A 17,454-nucleotide genomic window follows, 5' to 3' on the forward strand; every position below is an offset into this window, starting at 1 on the left:
GCCTGCCTGCTTGCACGCCTGGCTGCACACCGCGCACACAGGATCATGCGGAGGACACGTACACACTCATTTTTAAAAAACGAGATCTTATAAGCAAACTTCCTGAACTCAGAACAAAAGCTGCACATCCTAGAGATAAGAAAGATTAGTAAATAGGCACAACAAGATGCATATACCGCATGTCCCTCAGCAATTCCAGTGTGAGTGCAGACACTAAATTCCTACGCACATACACGCAAGTCCTGCCTTGGCACATGAACTCTCTGTCGCATCATCACTGAGCAGCCTCATGTTCCTCAATGCAACAGTCCAGCCTGCAGTTTAGTCACGCAGCAGAGCCATACCACGGTGGAAGTAACCCGACTTAGCCAGGTCTGGTGGTCCAGGCTTTCAATCCCAGTCACTTGGAGACAGAGACCAAGTAGAAGGCCACCTTGGGGAACTTCAAACATGTCTCAAAATAAAAAATGAAGATTGGGCTAAGGACACAGTTATGCTGTACAGTAACTGCCTAGAACGCAGGAGTTCCCACATGCACTCTTGGGAGGCGCGGGAGAGGGAGAGAGTCACTGAACTCACACAGCAAGAAGAGGGCTATGCTGATATTCACAAGTCTCATAAAACTCATCAAAGAAGCAAATTAGAGCCCCAGCATGGCGACACCGGTATGGCAATGCAGATCTGTAATTACTAATAATTCCAGACAGATCTGCAGAGACTTGGGGAAGAGGAGAGGAGGGGCAGGGCTGCTGGCTCAAGGGCAGCCTGAGCTATGCTGCTACACCCCTGCAATCCCAACACTGCATAAGGAGCAGGAAGAGGTGGGGGATTGCTCCAGTCCCCGTCCCCCCCCCCCCCCCGCCAGCCAGGGCTGCCCGGCCACACTGACTTCAAAACAAGAAGCAGATGAAAAGAAAGGGACAACTGCTCAGAAGTTAAGAGAACTTGCTGCTCTTACAGACAACTGGGGTTCCGTTCCCAGCACCCACACGGTAGCTTACAACCAGTTTTGAGGGTTCGGAAGCCCTCTTCTGATTTAGAGGACACAGAGCACACGTTACATATATGTGCATGTACGCTACTGTATACTCACACATAAAAAGATTTTAAAATGAGAGAAAAATGAACTTTTTTTTTGAGTTTGAATTTGTGCTGGTTTGAACTACTGGCCTAACTGGTAAAAAGTCAGTTCGGTCAGCCAGGGATAGGAGTCCCAAGTTCCAGAAGAGCCTGGGCTCTACAATGAAGCTGTGTCAAAGCTCAGACAAAGGGGCTGGGGTGTATATATACAGCTCAGATAGTAGAATGCTTGCCTCACGCACCCACAACCCTGGACCCCGCTCTCAGGAGGGAGAGGAGGCCATCATCAGACTACATAGGAAGTTCACAGCCAGTCAGGGATATAGAATGAGGGTGAGAGTGTGGGAAAGAGAAGAAATGACAAGAAAAGTATAGAAGCCAGCCTTGGTGATCCTGGCCTGTAACCCTTATACAGGAGTTCAAAGCTAACCTCAGCTACATGGTGAGTTCAAGACCATTCTGAGGAAGAAAAACACACAAAATAAGTACTCTAGTGCTACTGTTTGAATGTCAACTGCCTCCACAGCTGCCCCGCTACCAGCTACCATTTAGGAAAATTGTGGAATTTTGGGCATGGGACCTATGGGGAGAAGGTTATGGTTGGTGGGCTCTGGCCCAAGCTCTCTGCTTACTAATTAGCTGAGAGATGAGTAAGCCACCTCACGCTCCCACTCCAGGAAGCAGCCACACCTTCCCTCAGATGAAACTGTGTGAACTGAACAAACCCTCCTTCCCCTGCAGGTATCGTCGTGGTAACAAGAAACTAACCCTACATGCTCCACAGTGTTTTCAGAGAGACGGGTCAGCATCAGACTGACAGTTCTGGAGAGTAAGAACAACATGGTGTTTTCAGAGACTGGTTATCATCAGACTGACAGTTCTGGAGAGAGTAAGAACAACATGGTGTTTTCAGAGACGGGTCAGCATCAGACTGACAGTTCTGGAGAGAGTAAGAACAACATGGTGTTTTCAGAGAGACGGGTCAGCATCAGACTGACAGTTCTGGAGAGAGTAAGAACATGGTGTTTTCAGAGACAAGTTAGCATCAGACAGCTCTGGAGAGTAAGAACAACTACACCAGGACTAACTACTGATATCAACCAGGGTGACCACTGACCAACAGAACCAACACTGACCAGCAAATCCAGAGACACTTTCTGCTACAGAAGCAAAGACACCTCTTTAGATAGCATCACCTAAGGAAGCCCACAGGGAGCGTCGGCAGAGGTGTCTACCTACGGGCGAGCCTACTCCCCAGCTAACATTTAAAATGGCCTGTGGCATAGAGACCACAGGCTTATGAAACCAGCAGCACGGAGCGCACATGAGTGCAAAGCAAAGTACTTGGTGACCAGGACGAGCCTGGCACCTGTAGGACTTGAGGCAGAGCGGGGAGGATCGCTGTGCTACAGTGTGCTGGAAAGCAGCCTGAGACAGACCCAGTCTGGAGAAGACACACACAGCGAGCAGGAGAAGACACAGTACCTGCATCAAATGAGCAAACTCAGAGATGCCATCCCAGCCGTCTCTTTGGTGAGAAGCCCCCGTGTGCTTTGCAGTACAAGGTTTCCCTGCCGGCAGCTGTACTCTTGTCTCGTGCGTCTGTATGCAGAGCACACACAACGCTGCAAATGTGACTTGGCACGGAGCTGCCCCCACCCCACGCCCGGGCATACGACGCCTTTAAAAAAAAAGCATTCATTAAGCCTGTGTATCATGACTGTGTGACAAGCACCCGTGGAAGTCAGAGGACAACTGCGAGAGAGAATGCTCTCCTTACACCACCTTAGGCAGACAAGTGCCTTTACCAGCTCAGCTGGCTTTGCTGGTCCACAGGCTCTCCCGCCTCCCCTTGGCTTTTCCAGACAGGGTTTCTCTGTGGCTTTGGAGGCTGTCCTGGAACTAGCTCTCATAGACCAGGCTGGTCTCGAACTCACAGAGACCCCCCCTGCCTCTGCCTCCTGAGTGCTGCCCGGCTGGCCCAAGGTTCTTAACCAGAGTATATCGGTATTAGCTCAAAAGTAGAGGACACACAGGTACCTAGGGCAGGCTATTTTTGCCACCCATAACACATTTGGTGACTAGTCCAACAGGAGAACCCATGTCCCACTCCAGCTGGGTCAGGTGGTTGAAGCCACCCAATCTGATCAAGTGGAGCACATCCAAGCTGCAGGGTTTCAGAAACCGAACTGACACCAGTCTGAACATGTGTAGAAGAAAACAAACATCTGCATTTGGACAACTCTTCGCCAGCTTTGTAGGAGACATTTTCATCTTTAAAAAACCATGCTGATCGGTCCCATGCAGTGTCCAGGGAGTGTCTCCTGAGATGCTCTGCTGCCCACGCTCCCCGTCCTGATGTTTCACGGACTGCAGGAGCTCACCCACACTAGTCAGTATTTCGTCTTAGGTGTTCGAGTCTCCCGCAGAGTATTTTCTGTCAACAGCCACGGTCCCGAGTGGCATTCAGCCCTCTTCTCCAGCTGCTGCCCAGTGCCCTAGTCCTTTAAAGCAGCCTTACACTACAGTGCTGGCTGTCCTGGACTTGCTACGTAGACTAGGCCAGCCTCCAAACCAAGAGATCCGGATGCCTCCCTCTGCCTCCCATGTGGCCACCATGCCAGGCTCTTCTCATTTCCCAGACTTCCCCAGAACAAAATGGAGACAGGATAAAGCGACCGAGACAAATTTAACTGAAAGTCCTGAGCTTCTAAGGTGGCCTCTGAAAAGGTATCCATGACCAGTGGTTAAAACACGGGTACTAGTTGAGAAATTAATAACAGCCCATTAAGACCAAATATAAGCAACTTGGTTGAGTTAGCCATAAAAAGCATTCGGGGGGGCGCTCAGGTGGTAAAAGGGCTTTTTCAAGCATGAGGACCCCAGTTTGATCCCTAAAACCCAAACAGGAAAAAAGCCATATACCCAAGACGGGGAGGTTTAGACAGGTGAGTTCCTGAGTCCCTTTGGTTCACTGGTCAACTAGTCTAGCCTTCTAAGAACAAAAGGGTTAGACAGCACCTGAAGAAAATGACATGTCTAGTCTCCACACAAGCCCTCCCCCCACACGTATGGACACCCCAAAAAGAAGAGCATCCAGCAGAGAAAGCACACAAGTGGATCTACGACTAAAGCGTGAATAATTAAACATGCAGCAGTGTCTCCTACCATCATCTGTACTGGCGGAAACACAGAAGAGGAAAACCGCAGGGCCCTCTGGTCTCCAAGCACCTGCCTGCAGCTGTGCTGACACACAAGGACCACTATCTGCAGTCATTCACAAAAGAGAAGTCAACTAGAATTCCATTCTTACTCATTAGTTAACGAGCACCGACTGTACACCAAGCACTGCCTTATGATCCGCAGACAAAACAGCAGAGGTTAAATAAACGTGGTGTGATAGGCTGAGACAGGAAGACTGCCCAGAGATCAAAGCAGGAAGGGAACACTGAAATTAAGAGCCAACCATCTTTTTCTCTCTGGTATTTTTGGAGGGTTCGCTTATAGTCCAGGCTAGCTTGGAACTCAGTATGTAGTTCAGGCTTGTCTCAAAACTCAAAGCAATACTCCTGCCTCAGCCTCCCAAGTGCTGGATTACTAGCTTATGTCACCACGCCTGGGAAACCAACTTAAAACATTAAGAGTCAAAGTTGAAGAGATCTGAGGGTTGATAAGAATCAAAGACCGGGCTGGAGAGCAGGCTCAGTGGTTACGAGCACTGGCTGCTCCTCCAGAATAGTCAGAACCCTGGTTCAACCCCAGCACCCACAGGGCAGCTCACAACTATCAGTAACTTCAGTTCACGGGATCTAACAACTTCCCACAGACACACATGCAGGCAAAACACCAATGTGCGTAAAATAAAGACAAATCATTAAGAAAAAGGGACCCGAACTAGCAGGAATACGGGAGGAATCCACCAGGAACTAGGAAGCATTTCACAGAGTCGAGAGGGCTGCACTGCAAAACCCTGAGTCTCTCACACACGTGTCTAACCACTTCTTCTATAGCAGGGGTGTTAAGGAGCACACACCTAGGCTCTCTGACATTTCAGAACCCAAAGACAACAAAATACTAGTTTCCAAGGGTTGAAGGCTGACATAACTTCTCAGAAACTGGAAGCCATCAAAATTCCAAGGAACCAAAACTTTGAATTCTTACAACTCTGCTAAGAGTTAAGAGTCTCAGTCAATGCCTGTGAATCTGTGTAGTTTTCTTAGCAAATTTCTGAAAAATGAGCAAAAAAGCGTGAGCAAATCGAGAGGGGGAAAAAAGAGTCCAATTAAGTGAAGAAGCCTCTCCTGCAGTGACAGCCATGGCTGTGCCTAGCATGACTCTAAAGCCACAAGTCTAAGTAGTCCAGAGCGAACCAAAGACTCTTGGCAGTGTTCAAGGAAGGAAAGGAAGTAACAAATACAAATTATGGGGAGGGGATTGATAATTCTAAAGAAAATGTAAAAACTGTTCAGAAAAATCAGCTATTAGAAAAACTCAGATCATCCTAATAACGTGAAAACCAAAAGAAATAAAGATTGAGTAATATTCTGAGGGATCACGGGAGGGGGTGGGTGTGAGGGAGAGATAGAAAAACTCAGATCTTCCTAATAACGTGAAAACAAAAGAAATAAAGATTTAGTAATATTCTGAGGGCTCACGGGAGGGGGTGGGTACGAGGGAGAGAAAACAGCAGTGAGCTGTTCTATGAATACAATTTTAGAACGTTATAAGGGTGTGCTGGCGGGGAGATGGCCCACTCATTAAATGCCTGTCACCCAGAGTTCACGTACCAAGCCAGATGTGGGGGGGTAGCACCTCTGTAATTCTAGTACTGGCCAACGGGCCAGGAGTCCTAGGGCTCCAGAAAGACAGAGCTTGCTTTGAAAAACTGACTAGATGCTGATCTCCAAGCCACATACACAGACCCACAGACACCTGCACCCAGCCCACCAAATCCGCCCTAGATTTATAAAGGGGAAACCTCTGGAAAGGATCAGAAGTGTCTGCCTAGAGAGAAGGCAAGCCAAAGGAAGGCCACTACTTTACCGCTGCCTTTACAAAAGGACTGAGGACCTTCCTAAACTGACATGTAACTCCCTTCAAATCAAATTTTACACTACTGGTTTATAAATAAAGCTATGGGGAAGGACTATCTCGAGAGTACTCTCTGCAGCAGCCAGGTGTGGCCTCATACACTCCTTTTCCTCAGTGTTTGATTCTGTCCAAGCGTCAGTGAGTGCACCTGTACAGCTGAAAACATACACTTTGGGTTTGCCACGAAGCCTGCCCATCTAGGTGGAGGAAAAGAACCAACTCCCACATGCTGTGACCTCCACATACACACAATGGCAAAAATATACATGTACACAGACACACACACACACACACACACACACACACACACACGCACGCACGCACGCACACACATTTAAGCTATACACACATCAGGTCAGTTCCATGAAGCAGAAAGTGAGGGCAGTGTCATAAATGCAAAACAAGTCCATCTTTCTTCTTCACAAAAAGCCCCACCTCTCCGATGGCTGGGTCGGCAGCTCTCTTCAAAGAGGGCTCCGGATGGCAATCCCTGCAACACTCTAAAAACCCCATCTACTCTTGGGTCCCAAGTCGAATCTCTAGTTAAGCTTTCTTACATGTCTCAAAAAGTGCACCTCTCAACTGGGCACGGTGACACGCACTGGTAATCAAAGTGACAGAGAACTGGCAGAAATTCAATTCAAAGTCATCCTGGGCTACCCGAACGAGGCAGAACACTGGACTAGCCTGGGGTAACCACACAGCCTTGCCTCAAACCAACAGCACCTCTTTTTAAATACACTTGATCACACAAACTTGAAACAACAAAAAGACGCCCTCCTCAATGTAAACAATGACAAACGGCCCCTTCATTTACCGAGTCAGGACCCGGCAGGACTGACCCGTGTGTAGACTCGCACTACCCCATGAAACACAGAGAAGCAGCAGCACTCGGTGGACGAAACTAGACTGTACGGCTATGTCCGTGTGCATTATCCCGCTTATCATTTGGTATGCTAACAACCATGGCCCCTGCTAGCAGCCAGGTCAGGGTAGAAATAACAAGACCCTTCTGGGCTTGCTTTTGGAAGACGTGAATGCCCACATAAAGGGCTGTGCTCCTGTTCCCAGGAAACCCAGGCTGAGGTACCGGAGCAAGCAAAACCGGGGGCAGTTCTTCATAAAGTCACCAAAGTCCTTTCACACCTGGACTCTGCGGAAAGGGCTGCAGCACTTAGGGATCACAGGCGGTTGAGGTTCCTCTGTGAGGCTGCTCAGTCTTCACTGGACTTCCAAGCTGTAAGTAATGCTAAGAGCACGCTATCCCAGGCAGCGGCAAATTAAGTTTGAATCGTCGTAAGTCATAATTGACTTTGTGAATGAATTACTTCATTTTGATTTGTCCTGTGCCTTAAAATTCCAACACACTGGTGACTAGCAGGCTGGGTTAATAGCTAACCTCTACCCCCTCCGCCTTAAGGCAGAAGATCAGGAGTGGAACAGAACAGTTAGGCTCTGATTTTCATTCTTTCACTACAAAATAAATGGTATTTCTCTACATTACTGAGGGGAACAATTTCAAGGTTCCAGGAGGGTTTTGTTTGCTTTACACTGTTTTAAAGAGTCAACTACTGGTGATGTGGTGGCCCATACCTTTAATTTCATCAGTACTTGAGAGGCAAAGGCACGGGATGAAATCTCTGTGAGTTCGAAGCCAGCCTGGTCTATGTGGTGACTTCCAGGACAGCCAGAGAACACAGTGAGACCATATCTTGAAAATACCCCTCCCCACCCATAAACTGTCAACTAACGAGATAGTACTTAGGCTTTTGTCTTCCTACATGGTTAATATGAAGTGGGGAGGAGTATTTTCGAATGTTACTGTTTTAAAGAGTATTAGCTTCTTGTACTGATATTTCAAGGCACTCTGAACATGTGATTTTTTATTTAAGCAGGCCACATCAGAAATAGCGTACTTACCCTCTTAGAAAGTAAATTACTATTTTATCCTCCCTGTCACTGGCACCCCCTTCCCACTCTTTTTCTCCGGTTGTAAACAGTTGAGTTTTTCTCCCTGAGTCACTTGGTGGGGTGGGGGCACAGGACGCCTGTCCACCAAGGAGGCTCATCCCAACAGCAAGAAAAGCGGGTGAAGGCCGGTCCTCCCCTCAGACAGGGAAAACATGTCATGGCAGTTTGAAATGCCCCGTGTTTTCACCTGTGTTTGCAGCTTAAACAGTACTCAGCAGCCAAACTACTCATTTAGGGTTTCTTCTCCCCTCCTTTTGAAGGGAAATCATTTGAGCTACCTCAGATGCATAAGACACAGCTTCACTCTGCAACTTCCCAGGTAAACATGTCATCTTTATAGAGGTGAGCAGTGTTTGCAGTCCTCCACTGAGCAATCTCAAGAGAGAACAGAAGGGCAAATTACAAAAGACAGGGTAACTCAAGTCCTTTTGCTTGGTGCAATTCTGAGGTGGCTTTTTTTTTTAAGAGACAGGGTTTCTCTGTGTACCTCTGGAGCCTCCTGGAACTCGCTCCTGGACCAGGCTGGTTTCGAACTCACAGAGATCCACCTTCCTCTGCTGAGTGCTGGGATTAAAGGTGTGAGGCTAACGTGGTTTTTTAAGTTAAGGCAGTGGTAGTGCACATCTTTAATCCCAGCACTCGGTAGTCAGAGGCAAGAAGATCTCCAAATTCAAGGCCAGCCTGGTCTATAAAGTGAGTTTCAGAGAAGCCCTGCTTCAAAAACAAAACATAAACACTCACAAAGACAAACCAAACAAAAACCACGGGTAGAGGGGATGGGGCCAGGAAGCGCTTCTTCTAAAACAGCATCAAACAGATACAATCAAACCACCGTACTTATACTTGGCATTCATGAAGGACACTCATGAGGCAGGTACATTCCAAATTGGTATGTGGCTAAGCTAAATGCTGAGTAACTCCAAAAAAATCTTAGAAAATAACCTTTTGAAGTGATGGAATGAGATACTCTAGTAACTTTCACATACTTTCTAAAAAGTCATTTAAACCCACAAGCTATTTGCCTTTCTTTCTTACAGCAGGGGTGTTTTTTTGAGACAGGGTCTCTGCAGCCTGCTGGATCTGGAGTGTGCTAAGTAACAGACACACACAGACACAGACACACACACACACACACACACACACACACAGCACATGTGGAGGTTAGACAACTTTGGGGAGATGGTCCTCTTCCTGTCAGAGGATGTGGAGACTGAGCCCAGGTCATTAGTTAGCTGAGCAGGTTTTACCCACCAAGCCATCTCACTGGCCCGGCTGAGCCTCCTCCCCCAGCCCGTCCTAAGTGGGCTAAGAAAGTGAGCAGAGCAAACGCAGGGCCTTAAGCACGTTATAGCAGACCTTCATTCCCACCCCTAAAGCACTCTTTCACATAAACCACGGCCCTGAGAACCGAATCTCACAGACTAAAGCACTAGAACTGGCTCTATTCAGAAAATGAGAAGTGAAAACATCCCCACAGAAAACTCTTTTAAAGACTGTTAGAACATTATGAAGACAATGTATACCTAACAAATGTATTAAATCACTAGATCACAATCGGTACGCCAAACTATGACGCCTACGGTACACAGTTCACAGTAAGTTCTTTGTACTTGGTAAAGGTTACAGGGTACCAGAGTCAATAAAACAGCCCTGAGAAGTAGAAGCCCCCCTTGTAAGCAAAGATATTATAGAATGCTAATTCAGGAAGCTATTCAGCAGCTTATAAAAGAAATAGGAAGTTGTTGACCAACTACTTGAAGAACTATTTCCTGCAGGAAAACCTGCACAAGTGCTGAGGTATAAAGAGAATTGATTACTTTAAAACTCAAAGTACTGTGGTGAAACTGCTTTCAAACGTCAAGTTTGGTGACAAAGATATGGCATCACCAGCAACTAAGGCTTTTTAGGAACAGCATACTCTAGAGTCTGGGTCCCTGTCCAGAGGTGTTTGTACTGCAGACAACACCCACCCCCCCCACCTGCCAATATAAAGTCCAAGGCTCTAGAGCTCACTGGCCTAGGATGGGCCAACACCAACCATGGTAATTAGGAGGCCTTGGAACTGGAGGATGGACCAACAGACTTCAACACTCATTTTATTCCTCTACAGTCACAAGGCTAGTTCAGATCTTCCTTCCACGGCTGGCTGGCACCCTTTGGAAGGTTTTTATTACAGTTGCGTATTTATGCACCCGTGTGTGCATTTTCGAATGTGGACACACCACAGTTCTGAGTTTGGAACATGTGAAGATGATTTGAGGAGCGAGTTCTCCCCTTTCATAGTATGGGTCCTGGGGCTCACATTAAAACTGTAAGCCATCTTCAGGGCCTCACAGGAATCTGCAGACAAAAGTATTGATTGAAGAGAGATGGATTCTAAAAACTATGATAAAAATTAATTTTGACACAACACTACTTGGCATCAAAGCTTGGTTTTCCATCATCTCTGACTCAGTCAGGGCAGATATTAATTTCATTCATCTGTTTGGTGCACAGCAGCTCTTTCTCTTTATGGCAACTACACAGTACCCAACAGCAGGGGAGGCCTACATGGAGAGAAAGTTCTGTTTCACAGCACTTTCCCAATCTGCATATTGTTCGTAAGGCATTTCCTCTTCAGAAAAAGCAGCTTCATGAGACTACAGCACCCACCTCCTCCAGCCAGTTCTCAAGAGGCCTGCACAGGATCCTTACCACGCCCAGTGACTCAGCTCACCTGCTGTGAGGGTTCTAGTCACCCCTCAGGGTGGGTGAACCTCTGTTCCTAAGAGCCTGATGTGAAAAAGCTCTTGCAGAACCCAAATGCCTCATTCACCACAGAAGTGGCCCTGACTCCCATGGGCAGTCTCAAAAGCAATACGGTGTTCTCGGATCCCGCCAGGGTTTGCTTCCCAGGCAAAGCTTTCCCCAAGCCTCCTATGGTGGGCAAGTCTTAGTCTGGTCTGGCTTACCTTCTTCCTAGCCCCCATAAAAAGAGGTGAGGATGCTGGGGGGGTGGAGCTAGTGTGGAGCACCCCTCCTCAAACCCACACACCCAGCAGTTACTTGCCATAGGAAGAATTACAGAAAAAAATTTAAAGAGTCCACAAAGAGGTTTATTTCAGTTCAGAAAAGATCACTTCCTCAAACAACCAAGATGCAGGCAGAGGTCACCAACAAGCAACTTAAGGAAAACACAAAAGAGTAAAAGCGGCATAAACGTTGCTCTTTAGCCTCTGGCCCACAGACACAGCCACAACTGTGGGCCAGCAGGCTGCTAAGCTGTTTAACAGCACCCCAGGTCGCCACGGGACACAGCAGGGAGGCAGTCAGGACTCCAAGCCTTTCTTTTCCTCCCTAACAACCTGGTTTGTTTCCCCTCCTTTCCCTACAGGACACACAGCAGGCCGCCCCCACCCCCAGCCATCTACTTTGGCGTTGGCTTAGAGAACAAATGATCTCGCTCATGTGGATGAGTTTGCCAGGCTTGTATGGACTTTCCAGTCTCAGGCCCTTATTGTTCTCCTTGAACCCTGACCCCTTGAAATGAGTACCAGGACACCAGAAAATGTTGTGTGTGTTTTTTTTTAAGAAAAACTTACAACAAACAAAAAACAAGGTGTGTGTGTGGAGGGGGGGAGGTCCCAAGATCAAGATCAAATCTTTTCCCTTGTCCTGAAATGCCTGTCACAAAAACTCTGTATCCTTACTACAAAGCAGTAGCCCAAGTCTTGTAATCCCAGCACTCTGGAGGCAGAGGCAGGCAGATCCAAGCTGGAGGCCAACCTGATCTACAGAGCAAGTTCCAGGACAGCCAAGGATACAGAGAAACCCTCTCAAAAAACACACAAAGTAGCAACCCACCCAAGACAATCAACTGAAAATCCAGTCTGGGGGGTAGCTCACAACAAAACAAGGTCATTACTGTGTTCTCTGAGCCAATAAATGGTAAATGGGCCGCATTTACGCGTGAACGTCAAAACAAATCTGCATCAAAATGACCAGTGTTCTTCACCTCAGCACCACAGCCCAAGTAACAACAGAGCAGCCCGGCCCGCAGTGTGGAGACAGTCTGCACTCCAAATCCAAGTGAGCCCCAGAAAGTTAGTTCTACCTCCAACTTCAAAATCAGAGGGGATAAAATCCTATCTTGTCCTTTTCAGACGGACTATAATTTTGCCATTTTATTAAACACAGAAAGACACCCAGTGGCCTCCCTTCCACTTCCCAGGAGAGGAAGGTGCAGCTTCTGAGGGCGCGCCGTCCTGAAAAGTGTGCAAGACTGGAGGCCAAGCCTAACTGGTGGTTTCCTCACATTCTGAGGGAAATGGCAGCTTTAACTGAGTGCTGTTTCACAAGTGGAGTACTGTAAAGACACCTCTGACCCAAGTCCTACTTATTCCCTTCTCTATCAATTATTTATTTGGAAAGAATACACAAGGTCCTTGGTTCAAAACTCAAGACACATGAGTATGTAAGGGGCGGGGGACGACACAACACACACACACACACAGAAAATATAACGCATGACAGACTTGCTATTAAAATTTATTTTTTAATGGTATTCTGTTTTATGCCAGGCTAATTAACAAATTTGGCAAAAACTCAAAATGAGGTTACCCCATATTGCCACAAATGTTTGCACAAAGGCTCTGAACCAAGAATAAATAGGCTTTGGAGATGGCTAACCCTGAAGAGGGCACTCACATATGGGGAGGGGGGTGCAGCTCAGTGGCAAAGTAGCTTCTTTACCATTCACAAGGCCAAGTTCCAGCTTTGGCGCCAGCAAAATAAGTGTCATTCCCACACCGCCACCTCCCAGGGTCATCCTCACTTACTTTAAGAAGTACCTCTGACCCGACGACGTCTTGGCCATCTCCCAGCCTGCCGGCAGCGGTACATCGTCAGGGATCTCAAAGGAAGACTGGCGGAGATGCTGGGCTGCAGGGGTGGCGGCTGGGCCAGAGACCACAGCAGGGGACAGAGTCCCAGGAGACACGGCGCCCAGCTGCAGGGATGCAGGGGAGGAGTGAGCCCGAACGTGCTGCGGGGTCAGAGCCCCTGCAGTGCCTGCATCGGTGCTGGCCTGCAAGGAAGAGGAAAAGGACCATTTACACAACTGAGACAACAGCTCCCGCCCCCAATTTCCTAGGCAGACTCTCATGGCAAGCAAGTGTCTAAATATCAAAAGCAAACCTTAATGTTCAGTTCCGATACTAAGGAACACAGGTGTCCAAATGAGCCACTTTTAAATTATGAAAATTTAACATGCACTATAAATGCTGTTTTACTGAGTCCATCTGAATACTGGGCATTAAAACCCGTTTTCAAAAAAAATCGAGGCAAGAGTTGTTATTTGGTAACAAAGAACATGTTTGTTCTAATCACAACAAAATAAATAAATTTTCCAAGCAGTAAGGTTGCTTTCCAAAGTCCTAGAACAAAACCCAGGGAATTACTATGCACTTTTCTTATACTTTGTTTTAAATAACTAATGTCCTCATCTGTTACTTTGATTGTAAATCAAGAAACCAACCATTATAAATTATACAACTTTTAATGAATTCAAAGGCTCAGAACTGCACCAATGCTAAAAACTACCTAATGAAGAGAATAAGCTAACTCAACCCTCTTTGTGCTTACAAGACAAAGATGTAATCAATTCAATTATAACTTAAGGATCCATACACACATAACAGCAAGAGAAGGGAAAAGAAAAACCTGCAGAGACTCCAAAGACTCGAAAGTGGGTTTAACCAGACTAGTGTTAAACAAGTTATCAGAAATGAACTTGTCTTCATTTCTGTAAATTCGTTTTTCCATGCCAGAAGCACATAGGGTATAAGAATTCTCGGGTAGGAACCTTAGACAATTATTTACAGCTCAGATGCACACTATTCGCAATCTAATCCTTTTACTATAACTGGGGTTTCTCAAAAACGTTTGGTTTCCTAGATTGGGAGCAGAAGGAAACTGAAAAGGACCCAGCAGTCACTTAAAGCTCCGTAGCAAAGGCAGGGGCATTTCAGAGTTTCAGATCAGATTAAGTTTAGGACTAGGAAATCATTAGCATACAGAAAGGGTAAATTTCTTGAATCACAGCTCTCTTAAATTGCTCATCAGAAGGCAAGTGTACCCCACAAACGGCCGGGTGGAAGTCTGGTATTACAAGTAGACTTTCCCGTGGTCGTTCCTACAAAATGGAGCATTCAATCTGCGTGTTCCTTCAAAGTTTCCGCGGCCGTTCGAGATTGCACGCCAACTTACGTTTAGCTCAGTGAGTCCAGAAACCCACTTGTGGGGGAGGAGTAAAGACTAAGTCTACTGTTGCTACAAATTAAGTGTTTAGAGGCTAAATAACCTTTCCTTCCTTCTTAACTCGGCTTTTTGTAGCGAGGTTAATCGAGCTCTTCGGAGCTCCAAAACCCAGTTCTGCGGCAGGCCTGCCTGGGAGGGGGGTTGTTGTGGGGGGGGCGACTCTCCCTTCCACTCAAGTTACAGCCCGAGTGGGCTAACGAGGGCAGTGTTTGGAAAACCAATTAAGTTTTGGGCAAAGTTCCTATGCTGGCTTAACCTAAAGCAAGGTCTTTAAAAACTAAGTAATTAAATGGAGAAGGCGGGGGGGGGGGGAGGCGACACTAAAGAAATCTACCAGGACCTATCGGAATGTTAAGACTCTGAAACGGTTTCACTTCTGTGTAGGATCCAGTTGGGAAAACAACCAGGCGTCGTGGATGTGGATGAGCAGCCATGTTCACATCCGCAGCCAGTTAAAAAGCAATGGCGAGCCTGGGATTAGTCATCGCTTCCCAAACATTACCTTTAATCACAGTTGAGCCAGGCAGGACTCGGCCTATGAGTCAACCTGCAACGCTCTATCAAAGGCCGGCGCGGAGCCTCTGCGCCCAGAGCGCAGCCCAGCTCCTGCGCAATGCGTGCCCAGATGTGGCCGATTTAAAGGCTCTCGGGCCGAACGGTAAATAATGGGTTGCGATCGGGCGAGCGACACGCGAGCCCACCGAGTGTGAAAAGATCCCTCCCGCCCGCCCGCGTCCCAGGGCACGGCGGGGGCGAGCGGGGACCGGGGAGCCCGAACCCTGCACCCGGTCGGACGGCGGCGCCTGGGCCGACAGCAGCAGCTTTGGCGAGCGGGAGGGGGGAGGGGACCGAGAGAAGGAACCAGAAACTCAATGGACCGGTCCAACCCCCACCCCTCACCAACTCTGGGAAACAAGGGGGCCCGAAAACGCGGCGCCACGGGGGGCTGGAGGGGCGCGGGCAGGGCAGGCGCCCGGGGTCCCGCACCAGATGCCGCCCCCCTCCTCCTCCTGCCCTCCCCTCCCCTCCCCCTCCCGCCGGAGCGAAGGTGCGGAACGGAGGCGCGCGCATTGTGCAGCCCCCGCGGCCGCCGCCTCCGGGGCCGCCCAGCCCAGCCCCGCGCCCCGCGCGCCCCCGGGGCCCCCGCGCGCCGCTACCTGCCGCGAGTGGGACTTGGGCTCGGGCGGCTTGAAGAAGGAGTCGGGCAGCTTGCGCAGCCGCATGGGCACGGTCTGCGGCACGTTGGCCGTCTTGGGGTTCATGACGGCGTTGAAGAGCGCCTCCAGGTCGGTCTCCGAGTCTCCGCGGACGTGCACGACTTGGTGGCCGGCCGGGGGCGCGGGCGGGGCCGCGGGGGTCCCCGGCGGGGGCGCGGGCGCGGACGGCGCCGCGGGGCCTTGCGGGGCCGGCTGGGGCGGCGGCTGCTGCGCGGGCTCCATGGCTGCGGCCTCGCTCGACGCTTTCCGCCCGGGGAGCTGCGCTCAGGCTCGGGGGGCCGCGTCGCGGGCCCGCATGGCCCTGCGCTCCTCCGTGCCCGAGGCCGCCGAACCTTCCCTGCCTTCCCCGGGCTCCTCCGGGCTCCCTTTCTTCGCCCCGGCCGCCGCGGCGTCCCGACTGAGACAGAAACTTCGGCTCCAGACGCCCAAACTGAAAAGTTGCGCGGAGCGCCCGCCCGCGCGCCTCGCGGGCTCCGCCTCCTCGCCGCTCTTCCTTCCTCTGCGCGCCCGCCCGCACCGAATCCGCGGCCCGCGGCCCCCGGGGAAACTTTCCCTGCGCGGCGCCGCATTCCTGCAGACTCCGGGCCGCACGTGACCCGGAGGCTGCGGCGCTGCGTGCGCACCGGCCGGCCTGGGGCTGCGCGGCCGCGACCCGGGACGGGCAGCCGCGTGGGCAGGCTGCACGGAGAGCCGTCCGCACTGATTTCGGTCGGGTCTGCGTCCAAACTACCGTCCCAGTTTTGCCATTCGCCAGCGAGTTTGCAGAAAGACGAGCCCAAACCAAACGCGTGGGAGTGCAAACGATGACAAACCGAAGCCTGGAGACAAAAGGGAACGGGGTTAAGTTTTGTTTGAAACGGGCTGGCCGTAGCCAAGGATATCCTGCAGCTGCAGACCAGCTTTGCGCCTCAGCTTCCTGACTGCTAGGCTTCCAAGCGGGGGCCTCTGCTTCCCGGGTTTTGGGAGTTGGTTTAGCTTTGTCGTTTTCTTCTTTTTTCTTTTCTTTTTTTAAAAAATACATTCCTTGTGTGGGAGTGAGCTCCATGTGCCGTCAGACGGCAATCTGTGGGGTCTGTTTTCTTCCTTGCTGTGGGTCTCCTCCGAAATCGAACTCGGGTACCCTGGTTCATCTCACCTGCCCTGTTTTCTTTCTCAATGTAACACAGGTTGACCTGCAAATCACTATGTAGATAAGGCTGGCTTTAAGTTCTGGTCCTCCCGCCTCAGCCTCTACAGGGCCGGGTTACAAATGTGGACCACCTTGCCCAGCAAAGCATTACTTTTTTGTTGTTGTTGTTTAAATCGGAAATCAAGTCAAATTCTTGTTTTAGTTTGATTTTTTTTGAGACAAGGTTGTATCTCTGACTGTCCTGGAACTTTCTTGGTAGACCAGGCTGGCCTCTGCTGGGATTCAAGGCATGCTCCACCATGCCCAGAGTCAAATCATATTTTTTTTAGCACCAAAACTTGCCGCCGTTTAGTCTCTGAGAACTTCAACTCAAAACGTGAACTTGAGGGAGCACGCTCCCATTTCCTCCTGTGTTTGATACAAGGGTAGACAGAGAGACCGCTAAGAGAATGCGCAACGGAGGTCGGCCTAGCCCCCGATCTATCTGGAATCACTCAGAAACGATGAAAATTTGTTTGTTTGCTTTTACTTAATTGGTTTGTGTTGGGTGATTGTCTGTGTGTATGTCTTTGTATTACATGATTGCCTGGGTCCCACAGAGGCCAGAAAAGTGTGTCAGATTCCACGGAACTGGATGTGAGCTGCCATGTGGGTGCTGGGATGCAAACT

The 17,454-nt window shown here is 49.3% G+C and overlaps 1 protein-coding gene across 8 annotated transcripts in view; it reads right to left on the minus strand.

Moving 5' to 3' along the window:
• Positions 1–16,057, minus strand: part of Yap1 (Yes1 associated transcriptional regulator) — an 80,802-nt gene extending 64,745 nt beyond the window's left edge. For 2 of the 8 annotated variants that reach the window (XM_040734783.1, XM_040734779.1), the window contains exons 1-2: positions 15,597–16,057; positions 12,960–13,207 (exon numbers count right to left, since the gene is read on the minus strand). In XM_040734783.1, coding sequence (XP_040590717.1) covers positions 12,960–13,207; positions 15,597–15,878 — 530 coding nt within the window. In that variant the 5' untranslated portion in view covers positions 15,879–16,057. The remainder of the gene's footprint in view (positions 1–12,959; positions 13,208–15,596) is intronic. The other 6 variants (XM_040734785.1, XM_040734781.1, XM_040734784.1 and 3 more) reach the window with 3 other exon arrangements.
• Between the last annotated feature and the right edge of the window lie 1,397 nt (positions 16,058–17,454).

This window comes from Mesocricetus auratus, unplaced genomic scaffold, assembly GCF_017639785.1.
Source record: "Mesocricetus auratus isolate SY011 unplaced genomic scaffold, BCM_Maur_2.0 Super-Scaffold_100040, whole genome shotgun sequence".
Classification (NCBI taxonomy): Eukaryota; Metazoa; Chordata; class Mammalia; order Rodentia; family Cricetidae; genus Mesocricetus; species Mesocricetus auratus.